The 13,944-nt window shown below is 38.3% G+C and overlaps 1 protein-coding gene across 1 annotated transcript; it reads right to left on the bottom strand.

Annotated features, from left to right (window-relative positions):
* Window positions 1-4,137: 4,137 nt before the first annotated feature.
* On the bottom strand, window positions 4,138-5,012 carry LOC115956336. The gene is made up of 2 exons (XM_031074748.1): window positions 4,533-5,012; window positions 4,138-4,491 (listed from the first exon to the last, which is right to left on the bottom strand). Exons 1-2 carry the CDS (start codon window positions 5,010-5,012, stop codon window positions 4,138-4,140), a joined length of 834 nt encoding a protein of 277 aa, XP_030930608.1.
* Window positions 5,013-13,944: the final 8,932 nt, after the last annotated feature.

Raw genomic sequence — 13,944 nt, 5'->3', positions numbered from 1 at the left:
GACGAGAACGAGGAGGTTATAGAGAGTACCTCAAGGGGCCCAGGAGATGACTGTCCCTTCATTCTTCCTGAAGAATGGACAGTTAATGACTTTTTGCTGACAATGTCGGAAAAGATTTTTAAAAATTTACGCGCCCATTTCCAAATCCCGGACAACATCCCAATCCATCTTCTTGGAAAGTTTGAGAAGTGTTATAAAAGGAAGACCGCGGACGTCAGCATGTACGATGCCATGTTCGCGACAGGATTAAGACTGCCTTTGACGGCACTTCATCATCAATTGGCTAACTTTTTGGGTTTGTCCATCAGCCAGATCGCCCCCGACGCTTGGAGGATATTCATTGGGGCTGAGATTTTGTGGGGTCGTTTAAGTGGAGGGAATCGTCAGCTAACTCTTGACGAGTTCTTCTAGTGTTATCATCCTCAACACATTGTCTCGTCCTAAGAAATTTACCATTTTTTCGCAAGGAAGAAGGAGCTAAGATTGGTGTTTGACATGCCCGATTCCAATAGGAATTGAAAGGGCAGGTACTTTTTTGTTAAGGGGACGAACTTGGTATGTCATCAAGAAGAGTGGGAAACGATGCCCTATGGTTTTGACAACACTTGAGCTTTTGTAAAGGATTCAAGTTGACCCCGTCTACTCTTCTTTTTTCTTCAGTTTACTTGTTTCGTATTTCTAACATCGTCTGCCTTTCTTTTCTTTCAGCTAGTGTTTGTCCACATATTACAGGCAAGCAGGAGGCTTTTATCCGTAGGGTAACAGAGATCCCGTTGGACGAACGGAAGTGTTGGGATCTTATTACACTTGACACTTTGCATGCCTACTGCGGGGGACCCGAGCCAACACAAGAAGCCCATTGACTTAACGCTAATTCCTGTCGGCGTAAGTCACCCACTTTAACCTTTTCTTTCTTTCCGTCGGCTTGACTAAGGCTGTCACTTGTCTTAATCTTTTATTTTCCTTTTTGTAGAAATGGAGGCAGCTAGACTAAGAGTGCAAGTAAGAGCTACTTCCGCACGCAAAAAAGAAGAGGGGAAAGGAAAGGAAAAAGGGGGGGCGTCCTTATTAGCTTCCAAGGCCATCACTAAGGGAGTGGCTAAGAGGAAAGGTGACGGGAAGGATGATCGCCCGTCCAAAAAGGCCTTCGTTGCTCTTGGGGAGAAGCTTCCCATGAAGCCGTCACCTCCCCAACCTAAGTATGGGGCAAGCAAAGGGTTAATGACGACGTCAAGCCCCATCTTTCAGGATTCTGACCTTCGTCTTCTCACTCACAAGGATTATGCCTTGGAGATGGTGGAGTCCATCATCAGGGACAAGGATGTTGACCCTTGTGTTGAGCAAGGGACGGATGAGTTGGGGGCGTCGGGTCTTTTTGACCTTGCTTGGGTATGCTTCTTCCTATGCTTCTTTGTTTATTTATCTTTTATACCTAAAAGCTTACAGAAGTCCTGTTTTGTAAGCGATGGTTTGCATGAAGGTGTTGCAAGATAGGGGCGTCACCAAAGAAGGGGTGATTACCCGCTTACACAAATGCATCAAGAACATGACCGACGATCAAAAACAGTATAAAAAGGCCCTTCGAACCCTTAATCAGGAGGTGAAAGAGTTGAGGGAGAAGTTGGAGGAGGAGGGTCGTCAGAAGAAGAAAGAGCAGAAGGCTAAGGAGACGGCGGAGAAAAAGTTGGCGACCCTCTTAAGCCAAGTAGAGACGGCCAAGGCTGACACCGTGAAGGAATTCAGTGCATCGCAAACATTTGTTGATTCCTGTGCCAAATACTATGGCGACGGGTTTGAGGATTACCTCAAATAGGTTAAATCCGTCTACCCTCACCTGGATTTGTCTAAAGTTTCAATGGATGCCTCCTTGCCGTCGACACCTGCAGACGACGCTACTCTTGAAGAGGACGACGACTTCACTAAATCCAGAGGATGATAGCATCGTTCTTGCTCAGCCTGCTACTGTGGATAAGCCCGTCGTTCTTCTGACCCCGTCGGCCAATACTCTAACTCAAGAAGCTCAAGACCTTCCTCCCAAGGGCGACGAGGTCCCACAAGACCCCCCAGCCTCTTGAACCTTGTTTTTTTGTTTCCTTGTAAATTCAATCTTATTTTAGAACAATGTTTCAATGCCCTTTTGTTTTTCGGGCTCTGTTTGTAAAACACTGCTTTATTTATGGTATGTTATATTCGTTGCTTTTAATATGTGTATGTTCCTTTCTTGCCCTTATGAATTTGTCTATTTTTGACTTGAGAATTTTGTTTTGTCTATTCCGAACTAGCTAATTTGTGGGCCAATAAATTTTTCAATAGACTCGTCCACTTTGTGGGCTAAGAAACTTGTTCCTTTGTGGATTTTAATTTCTTCGTGTGATGTATCTTGTCCAATTGTGGACTTTGTAGTTTTTAACTTACCTTAGGGGATGAACCCGTCATCTCTATTGACTAAGTTATGAACACGTCTGTTTGTGGATTCGTCCACCTAAATTATGGGTTATATAAGGTCATGTTAAGTCGTTCTTGTAAATATTAAGTCAACCATGCCTAATGAAGCCGTCCACTTTAGCGATGAACTCATCCTCTTTCTTGTTTTTACGAACTCGTCTATTGGTGGACTTCACAACATTAGCTCATTCCTGTAGGATGAACTCGTTCGTTCTATGGACCTTAATCCGTCCACTTGTGAACTCGTTCACTTTTATGGACAATTATTAATTCGTTCTTTTAGGATGAATTTGTTTATTTTATGAGCTTACTAATGAACTCATCCACATTATGGATCTAGTAGTAAACTTGTCCACTTTATGGACTAATGAACTCATCCACTGATGAGCTCGTCCACTCTATGGACTTAGCATAAACTCATCCACTTTTATGGACTGACGAACTCGTCCACTTTATGGACTTTGTAATAAATTCGTCCTCTCTGTGGACTTAATGATTTTTCATCCACTTTTATGGACTTTAATGAAATTGTCCACTTTATGGACTTAGTAATAAATTCATCTTTTTTTGTGGACTTAATGATTTTTCATCTTTTTGGGATGAAGTCATCCACTTTATGGACTTAGTAATAAATTCGTCCTTTTGTGGACTTCATGATTTTTCATCCTTCTGGGATGAAGTCGTCCACTTTAAGGACTTTAACAAAGTCGTCCACTTTAATGAAGTCGTCCACTTTATAGACTTTAATAATAAATTCGTCCTTTTTTGTGGACTTTATGATTTTTTGTAGGTAGACACCTTAGCCATTCTTGAATAAACTCCTCTTGTTATGATAAACCATGCATTCGTAGAAAAAGTACTTTTAAAGGAAAAAAGATCTGCCCCTTGGGCTTTAAAAGAGTATTGTAGCAAAAATTAAAGCAAATGGAAAAACTGAGGAGTATAGCCAAAATTAACTAAGGTAAACTAGAAAAAAAGGGTGCTGCTCTCCATGCCATCTTCTCTACTAGTAGTACTTCTGCAGGTGCTCGGTGTTCCATGGATAGTGTAGTTTTCGTTTGTCCAACGCCTCTAGGTGGTAGGTGCCTTTCCTCTGCCATGACGTGATTTGGTAGGGTCCTTCCCAGTTGGGGCCGAGCTTCTCGTGGGTAGAGTCTCTAGCAATGGCCATGACTTTCCTTAGAACAAGATCTCCTACCTGAAAGTCTCGGTGTCGGACTCGGGAATTATAGTGCTTGGCCATGCGGCCCTGGTACCGTGTGAGTCTTTGTTCGACTGTCGCCCTGACTTCGTCAATTAGATCGAGCTGTAGACGCATAGCCTCGTTGTTCTTGCTTTCATTATGATTGTCCACCCTGTATCTTGTGAGTCCGACCTCGACTGGGATGACTACTTCGCTCTTGTATGTTAGCCTAAATGGTGTCTCTCATGTAGGTGTCTTTGCTGTCGTCTTGTATGCCCATAGTATGCTTGGCAGCTCTTCGGGCCATATACCCTTTGCCCCCTCGAGTCGAGTCTTGATAATTTTGAGCAAGGAACGGTTCGTGACTTCTACTTGTCCATTAGCTTGAGGGTGGGCGGGGGAGAAGTAGTGATTTGTGATCCCCAACTGCAAGAAAAAATCCCGGAAGGAGTCGTTGTCGAATTGTTTCCCGTTGTCTGAGACTAAGACTTATGGAGGGCCCACGTTGGCTATTGCTCACGAAGTCTATTCTGACGCTGCCACAAACTCCATACGGTTGTGGCAAAAACAACCACGTTGAAGACAGACCCTTGCTCCAAAACAGCCTCAAAGAGATCCAAGAAAGATTTAAAAACCCTCTGATACAGTTTGGAGAAGCAGAAACTCGATTTCCAAACCGCCTTCGCATGGTCGCATAGCCATAGTACGTGTAAAATTGTTTCTTGGTGTTCTTCACAAAGTCCACTGGGATTTGCTGATGTGCCTTGTTTTGCTTTATAGGTAGCGAGTCCTTTACTGCTCTCCAAATGAAGTGCTTGGCTTTTTAGGGAGTTCTGATCTTCCAAATTCTTTTCCACACATTCCTAACCATCCCACCAAAGGAAGAAGGAGAAGAGTTAAGCACCTCAGATGCAAGCATGTGGTAAGCTGTTTTGACCGTGTAGCTACCATCAGGCGACAAAGGCCACACAAAACAGTTCACTTGGCGTAATTTGCTCATGTAAATCCTCCTTATTGCCTCCACTTCCCAAGGATAAAAGGAGCTCTCCAGCAACTCAATATTCCACTCCATAGTATTAGGATAGAAAAGATCATAGACTTTCTCTACACTTGCATCCAACCTTGGTGAAACTATCTTGCTTCTTCTAGGTTCAGGATGCCATTTATGCTCCCAAATACTAATAGAATGCCCATCCCCAACCCTCCAAATAGCACCTTTTAGAATCACCTCTCTAGATTGTAAGATACTTTTCCACACATAAGACCCATTCGAAGAGATAGGGGCCTCCAAAATGCTACCCTCTAGAAAGTATTTAGCACTTAGGACTTTGTACAATAAAGTATCCCTTTTGTGGTACAACCGCCAAACTTGCTTTGCAAGCATTGCCTTATTAAAATTTTGGATATCTCGAAAGCCCATACCACCAACTGATTTGGATGAACACAAAGTACTCCATTTCACCCAATGAATCTTCTTTGTCTCCCTTTGCCCTCACCAAAACTTCTGGATCATTAACTCAATATCTTTGCATAGGCTTACCGGAAGCTTAAATACACTCATTGAGTATGCCGAAATCGATTGGATAACGGCCTTTATCATAATCTCCTTACCGGCTTGTGAAAGCAACTTTTCTTTCCATCCTTGCATTTTGGACCAAATGCGTTCTTTAGTTTGGGTAAAGCATGCCTTCTTATTCCTTCCTACAAAAGAAGGTAATCCCAAATACTTCTCATAATGTTGAATTGTTAGAAGGCCTATAGACTCCTTAATTGCTTCTTGGGTAGCATCACTTGTGTTTTTGCTGAAAAAAAGAGTAGTCTTTTCCTTATTCACTACTTGACCTGATGCCGCTTCATAGGTGGCTAGGAGTTCTTTTATTTTCTCACATTCTTCCAAGGTGGACCTACAAAATAAGAAGCAGTCATCTGCAAAAAAGAGATGGGTTAACTTCGATCTCCTTCTACAAATTGAGAAGCCATGAATCTCCCCATTATTTGCGACTCTTCTTAGTATAGAGTTTAGCCCTTCTGCACAAAAAATAAATAGATAAGGAGACAAAGGGTCCCATTGTCTAATTCCTTGAGTTGGTGAAATCATTCCTTGTGGCTTCCCATTCACCAAGATGGAATAGGAAACAGTAGTGATGCACTCCATAATTAGCGACACCCAAGATCTATGAAAATCCATCTTCAACAGAATTTTCTCCAAGAAAACCCATTCCACCCTGTCATACACCTTGCTCATGTCAAGCTTTAGAGCCATGAAACTTGTTTTTCCTGTACAACTTGTCTTCATATGATGCAATGATTCATAAGTAATCAAAATTTTATCAATAATCAACCTCTCAGCAATGAAAGCACTTTGAGTTTCTGAGATGATGTTATTTAGCATAGGTTTTAACCTATTTGCAATAACTTTACAGACAATTTTGTAGATCACATTGCATAAACTTATAGGTCTAAACTCTGACACTCTTTCTGGATTTTTTACTTTTGGGATCAAAGCAATAAAAGTATGATTAATTGACTTTAAGATAGATCCAGAATTAAGGCAAGATAACACAGCTTGAGTAATATCCATACCCACATCTGACCAATAAGTTTGATAAAAGAGTGAAGGTATACCATCCAGTCCAGGAGCTTTTAAGGGAGCCATTTCTTTTATGGCACATTCCACTTCTTCTCTTGTGTATGGGCCTGTGAGCTTGGCATTCATCTCCCACGTGACCACCTCTTGGACACCTTCTAAAATGCTCTCTAAATTATGCGTGTTGGATGTTGTGAATAAACCAGCATAAAAGTTAACAAGCACCTGAGAAATCATTCCCTCCTCTGTTTGCCAAACTCCACTATTGTCCCTGAGTCCTTTGATGAAATTCCTTCGTTTTCTTTGAGTGGCTGTTCCATGGAAGAACTTGGTGTTCCTATCTCCACTCTTAATCCATTAAACTCTTAATCCATTGAACTCTAGACCTTTGATGCCACATCTGTTCTTCTTTGTCATATAGCTTGTTTAGTTATGCCTTCAGTGTTACCATTTCCCAATAGTTCCCATCTCTGACCGAATTAGCTTCTGCCTGCCACAAAAGTTCTTCTGTTTCCTTTATCTATTTCTTCACATTACCAAAGTGGTGCTGACTCCACTTTTTCAACTTCTTTTTGCAGTGTTTGAGCTTCACAGCAGCTATAAGCATAGGAGTGCCTTCCGCTTGAGTTGCCCATGCTTTAGCCACCGTGTTGCTGCACCCTGGGTTTGTTGTCCACATCGCTTCGAACCTAAACGGCTTACGCTTCCATTTTTTCCTCTCCCCAATAGGATCAAGGGAAAGTAGCAAAGGTCTGTGATCAAACGGGAAGCAATGAAGGTGTTCAACTCTGCCCGTGGGAAACCGATCTAACCATTCCTAGTTGGCAACACCTCTGTCCAGCCACTCCCATACCAACTCACCCCTTCGTCTTCCATGCCACATAAAGTTCGGTCTTATGTACCCTAAGTCAACGAAACCACCTTCATCTAACACCTCTCGAAAAGACTACATGAGATTATGGGACCGTGGCACCCCTCCACTCTTATCACTCACCTTCAACAGTGCGTTAAAATCACCGAAAACACACCATGGTAGTTTTAGTTTTGAGCATAGCATGCATAACATATCCTACCCTTCACTTCTTCTAGATGTCTCAGGCTCCCCATAGAATCCCGTCAAGCACCATGCATTCTCCGTACGCCCATGCACAATGGTGTCAATGTGATAGTTTGAGAAGCTGTCAACCCATACTACATCTTCATCCCTCCATAACATAGCCAAGCCTCCCCCTCTTCCATAACTAGGAATTGTAAAACACCCATCAAACTTTAACTAACACCGAACCCATTCCATATGTTCTCTATCCGACCATGTCTCCGATAAAAACACAATCACGAGACCTTTTGCTTGCACTAAGTCTACAAGCTCACCAACTGCTCGACAGTTCCATGCTAAAAGAATCATTAGTGTCGACAGGGCTGGGAACCAGTCACCACCGTTGTCATTGTGTTTTCCTTAGCCACCTTCTTCTTACTCACCTCCAATTCACTGTCTTCCTCTTCCCCGCCTCTATGTGTTCTTTTTATTAACAGAGATAAACTTTGCACTATGGGCTCACTAATAATTCTATCTCTGTGGACCCAGCCTCTAGATTTTATTTTTCCTTCATCTTGGGCCGTAACCGCACTTAAGTCCAAGCCCAATGACTTAAGCCCACTTATAGTATGCTTTGTTGACTGCACCGAACCTTCCTTTAAAGTGTTCGCTTCCTGTGAATCCTTAAATCCCTCTACGTGATCATATTTCTTCAACTCATCATTAATGCCCTTTAACTGCTCCTGAAAATCCGCTCCCTACACATTGTTGACCAAATTTGAAACTGTTGAACTGTTCAAATTTGTTTCCATATCTATAGTGGTCCCATTAATGCCCTCTAGATATTGCGAAAACGCATTAATGATAGGGAGGTCACCCATCGAACCAGCAACGGACTCTACTCCCTTTTCTGTATCATCACCTCTGTCTCTCCTCGGCATTGATTCCATCCCCTCGTTGTCTCCATTAAGATCACCACCCTCACTGCATTCATCATCCTCTATCCCCGCCACTCGGATCACTGTTCACCAAGATAGGTTTGGTGTTGAAGCACGTAGCCACACCCCAAACTGCTGGTCCCTTCCTTTCAAAGTACCTCTGCTTTTTTCCCACAGTGGACAATCTTTGTCACCATGCGTCAACTTGCCGCACCAGTAACATATATTAAGTAGCCTCTCATACTTAAAGCTTACCAATCCTTCCTTGCCATTAGCCATTGCAATCTTGCGACCTCAGCAAAGGGGCTTGGATGTATCCACTGCAACCCTAAGCCATATGAAATTGAAGGCATTCCCACACCCTTCCTCAAATGCTCCTGAGTCCACATTACTAGCTTTGAAACAATCTCCTTCGCTATTGCCAATGAAAAGCTTCGTAAGGGTAAGTCATGAATCTGTACCCAGAAGCGAGTCACACTAAAATCCAGCTATCTAATATCTTCATTCAAGTCCATCCTTTTCAAAGCAACCAAATGTTTGTCGAACATCCATGGCTCCCCTAGTAGAACCCTTTCAATATCTGACGCCTCAAGAAAGACAAACAAAACCATGTGATCCCCCATACCCCTAATTTCAAACCCCTTTTTGGTCTTCCATAACAAGGTGAAAGTCTTTGCTATGGCCTCCATGTTCAGAACTCGCATGGTATAAAATATCTTTGCCAACAAGAATTCACCCACTCCTGGTTCCTCTTGGACTACAAACTTATTACCCTCAGATTCCAAGAGAGACAGCTTCTCCCATGAACCTAACAACTTCTCCATCACTCTCCAAAAAAAAAAAACTAGCACTCACTCTCCTCACTACTCACAAAAAGCACGATAAGAATAACTAGAAATAGTCTCCCTCCCGAGTAGGCACTAAAACATTCTACTGAAAGCTAGGGTTTTGGCATGCCGTGCTCTCTTCTAGAGAAATTCGATGAAAGAGAGATTACTACATGTAGTCATAACTTAATGCAACAAGATCTTGGTAAATAATATTGCATACAAGAACAACCCAAAGTGAGAGAGACAGTAAATTAGTAATTATTGACAACTTACTTTTTTCCTCTTTTTTTTTTTTTTTTGGTTGAGTATTGACTTTTATTTTTTTTTAAAGAAACAAACACACACAAGGAAGAGAAAAAGAGCAAAATGTCACACGCAATATAAGATTATAACTGCTGAATAAAATAGGGGTACCTAATAAATTTAGAATTACTAGCATAATACAAATTTACTCCCAAACTTTCACAAGGATTACTTTGAGAGATCAATATATGGATCACTTTGCCACAAAGTGACTGATAAGTGATAATTTCTTTCAAATTGGGGAATCCTTCAAGGATTCGATGGACCACTTAATACGATTTCCCTTGACATTAGATTATCTCTTCTTTTCTTTTTCATGCATTTCTTCAATAACTCTTTTAGGACGATTAAAATATAACTTTGAAAGCTGTTTGTACTTTGCTCAGGTTGGTCCAAAAACCATGCTTGTTTAATACTCTGCATTGTTCGTGCTTGACACCTTGGGTTGGAGGAGGTGTTTGCTAGGGCTTCTAGCACAGTTTGTGTCCAATGCATTAGTGCATTAGACACATTAGAATATGAACATGTGTCCGCATTCTAATGTGTCTAATGAAACTGATGCACTGAATACAAGCTCTTCTTGACTACTTGTATAAATACAATACAAATTTTAAGTTCAATTATCTTAGGTTTCTTATTAATTAAAATATATAATAATATTTACCTATACAACACAAAAAATAGTGTCTTTCTCACATGATAATTAAATTTAATAATGTATTACATTAGTTAATACAACCATATAATTGAATTTAACTAGAATTCAATTACATAATTGTACCTGAATTTTATGGTGGATACAGTCATAATGAATGAAAATTCCACTAATTGCAGCCTATGGCTGTGGACTGAGTGATAGGATCCACGTAGCGATTACAAAAGTGGCCCAACGGATATTTCTTCAAAGAGTCTCCGACCCTTGGCTGCCTTTTGTAAAAGAAATGAATCTGCTGTTAATTTATTCGCATTTGAAAGAAAGCAGCCTTTTCAGCCTCTCAGTGAACTATTTGTCAATTGATTGATAATAATTATTTTAGTGTTATTATAATTCTCAAATATTTAGTCCATGAGCCATTCTATTTCTGCCAATGATGTAAGCCAGTAGTGGTCAGATTTCAAGGCCATTGATGATATTAGATGCAATGCATATTTATATGTGCCGATCTTTTCAACCATTGGTGTCTCATATAATTAAATGCGATATCGTAAAGGATATTCTAGGTTACATCTATGATATACCTATCAATCAGCCATGAAATGGTCTCTGGTACATACATATGACAAACAAACTCATTGTTTGTAACCCATCTTCGGCCGTCCTCTGATGCAAAGTCGTCCACATATCATGCAATTCAAAAATTTTAGAAGTCTCTATTGAGAAATTACTCAATTTTATTATAGGATTACTCCATTCTCCCACGTAAAGAATGTGGGACTCTTGAAAGTGTTCACACCTTTTGTGAAAGTGAAATATTGTGCCCTTATTGTTTCAGTTTTTAACGCTTTTTGAAAAAAATAAAATAAAATGTGCGTTTGGTGAGTTTTTAAAAGTTATTTTTCTAAAAAATTACGTTTTCATTTGTGAAGGAAAAACCCAAATTACGAAAGTAGCAAGGAGCTTCATTGCAAAAAAGCGCCGAAACGCGTTTCATGTTACCGTTGAAAGTTGCACAAATTTCCCAAATAGCCCACTAGTTTTTCTTAAAAACCCAATTTTATCCCTTTGTTTATAACACAATTTTACAAAGGAACCCAATAATGAAATCAGAACAAAAAAAAAAAAAAAAAAAAAACCGATCTGACCCATTTCTATCACATGTCGTTGGTAGTGGGGAAGAGATCAAGCAGTGGTGGGGAGGAGGACAGGGAGAGGTGAAGGCAAAGCAGATCATCAGATGATGGAGGCAATTTTCCTCCCTTGGCAATTTCCCCCTCTCTCTCTATCTTCTTTTGATGAGAATCAAATGGTGTGGTTGTGTGTGACCTTTAAGTTTGTGTGTTTTGATGGGATAGAGGGAAAAAAACTTGTAGACGAAGTGATAAGAGAAAACAGAGAAAGGAAGAAAGAAAATAAAAAAAAATAAAAAAAAGAGAAAGAAAGAGTGCTTTGTGGAATGTTTTGGAGTTTGGAGGAAGTGGTAGGGAAAAAAGAGGAAAGAAGGAAAAAAAAAGAAAAGAGTAAGGGTACGTGTGTGGAGGAGAAAAAAAAAGGGAAAAAAAAGAAGGAAATATGGATGAAAAAAAAAATAAAGAAATAAGGGAAAATAAAATAAAGAATAAGAAATTAAAATTGAGAAATGCTATTACAATATTTTCACAATAAATTTTAAGTGTTAGGTTATTATTAGCTAATATTGATGAGAAAAATATAATTTTTTTAGATAGAGAAAAAAATAATTTTAATAGTACGTTCAAATTAAAATTAGTATCAATTCATCACAAATGATTTGTTGTGAAAGTGTTGTAAAAATATTATGAATGTAGTTTTTAGAAATGAATGAAGAAAAATTGATTTAAGTATTATGAAGTAATTGATTTAAGTATGAAATAAACTTTTTTATATATACATTATCCTTTTTGGTAATTTACCACTCAAACCATCATTTTTATAAGTGCTAGCCAAACACTCAACTTTTTTAAAAAACATTTTTTAACAGCTTTTACCAAACACTTAGTTTTTTCAAAAAGCCCAGTTTCATACCGCACTTTTTAAAATCTCTACTTTTTTCAAAAAACACAATATCAAAAAGCACAAATATCAAAAAGTTAAACTAAACTCACCCATTATCTCTATAATACTTTTATAACAAATCTCAACTGATAGTTTGTATGAATGAGCCAAAAAGTAATTTAAATTGTGAATTCAAATTAGAACCAATAACAATTTACTGCTTATGATTTGTTGTGAAAATGTTATAGACATAATATTTTTCTCCTTGTGAAATGAGAGAACACTTACTGTATGAATCAAAAATTCATCATTTCTCTCGGAATGGTTTAGTGGCTCTCAACAAGAAGACGTTTTCAATTGTTTATTCTATAACAAATTAAACCTTCCAAAATCCTAATTCCCATGAATAGACAAAGTGACAAACTAAGGGGGTTGTGGATGTCGTGGGTTTCAGTTAACTCAATTGATGAAGTTTTTGATAGTTGAATAAAAAATATGGGGTTCAATCTCAACCTACAAAAAAAAATTTGATTGATATCTTGATTTGATGATAACTAATACAATTATTAAAAGTAGACGCCATATGTTAAAACTCTTAAAAAAAAAGGGTTGCCACTCATTAACAAGCCAATAGGACCCTTCAAAAACCAAAAAAATACAAAAAACCAAGAGGGAGCAATTATGCAAGTGTGCAACCTTATTTGGTTGTGATTTTACAGCCATAGTTGTCAAAATGTGAATCGAATCATGAATCGATTTTTAAATTTTTCGTATCGTGTATCGTATCGTGTTGGAAATAAATGAGAGATAATACCTGAATTTTCCTTGGAAATTACACAATTTTATTTTACTAGATAGGCGGCGGAGATGAGGCATGGACTAAGTCACTGTCTTGAGATAAATCGTGCCGTCTACGGTATATCCGATGTAGTTAGACAATTAGTTCTGCACGTTGCCCCCCGGATACAACAGCCCAGTCACCTTTGCTGATTATCCTTGCGAGCTTACACTACTTGTAGGATATAAGCTCTCTATAATACTTTCTTTTCTCAGAAAATTTTGTAAAAGATAAAATGTTTTTGTGAGTAGTAAGAAGCAATAGATGGTAAGTGTTTAAGACAAAAAAAAATTTTTTTGAAAAGTCTACAGCTTTCTAATTCAAAAATAAAAATGTGTGTATTTGAAACTTTTATTTCTTTTCATATATATAGGGCTAGACATGTTGCTTGTCCTTAGCCAAAAAATAAAACATTTGATATCAATTAAATAGTCATAAAGTTATTGAAATTAATATATATAATCAATAGCTTTCTTTATATTTATATATATATATATATATATTATATAAACCGGTCAAAACCTTATGTACGTTGAGAACAAAAAAAGAAAGAATCGTGATGCTATGACATTAAATGTCCCATAAAGTGACTGAATTATTTTATGCTATAATAAGTTACCATATATACACAAGTGTTTACTATTTAGTTAAGGAAAGTAAAAAAAAAAACAAATAGCAATATTTATGCATATTTGAAATTGTATTACATGGTTTGGTTATGACATTAAATGTCCCATAAAGTGGCTGAAGATTAGAAGCCAAACCATGTAATACAATTTCAAATATGCATAAATATTGCTATTTGTTTTTTTTTTTTTTTTACTTTCCTTAACTAAATAGTAAACACTTGTGTATATATGGTAACTTATTATAGCATAAAATAATTCAGTAATAGCTTTACAAAACGTATAGAATGGAAATTATATATATGTAATAAAACCAAATATGCTGGCAATTATGGTATTAATATCACGTTAATGTTCATAAATTTCCTGATTAAGACCATTGACAAAAGCTATTCAAATTTTGAATTATATTTGAATTTCAAAATTTAGCAATCAACGTATTTGATATTAAGGGATAATTGATACACATAAATGAGTATTAAAATAA

This window comes from Quercus lobata, chromosome 8 (assembly GCF_001633185.2).
Source record: "Quercus lobata isolate SW786 chromosome 8, ValleyOak3.0 Primary Assembly, whole genome shotgun sequence".
NCBI classification, from domain to species: Eukaryota; Viridiplantae; Streptophyta; class Magnoliopsida; order Fagales; family Fagaceae; genus Quercus; species Quercus lobata.
The sequence above is the reverse complement of the archived record's forward strand: the minus strand, read 5'-3'. Positions and strand labels throughout refer to the sequence as shown.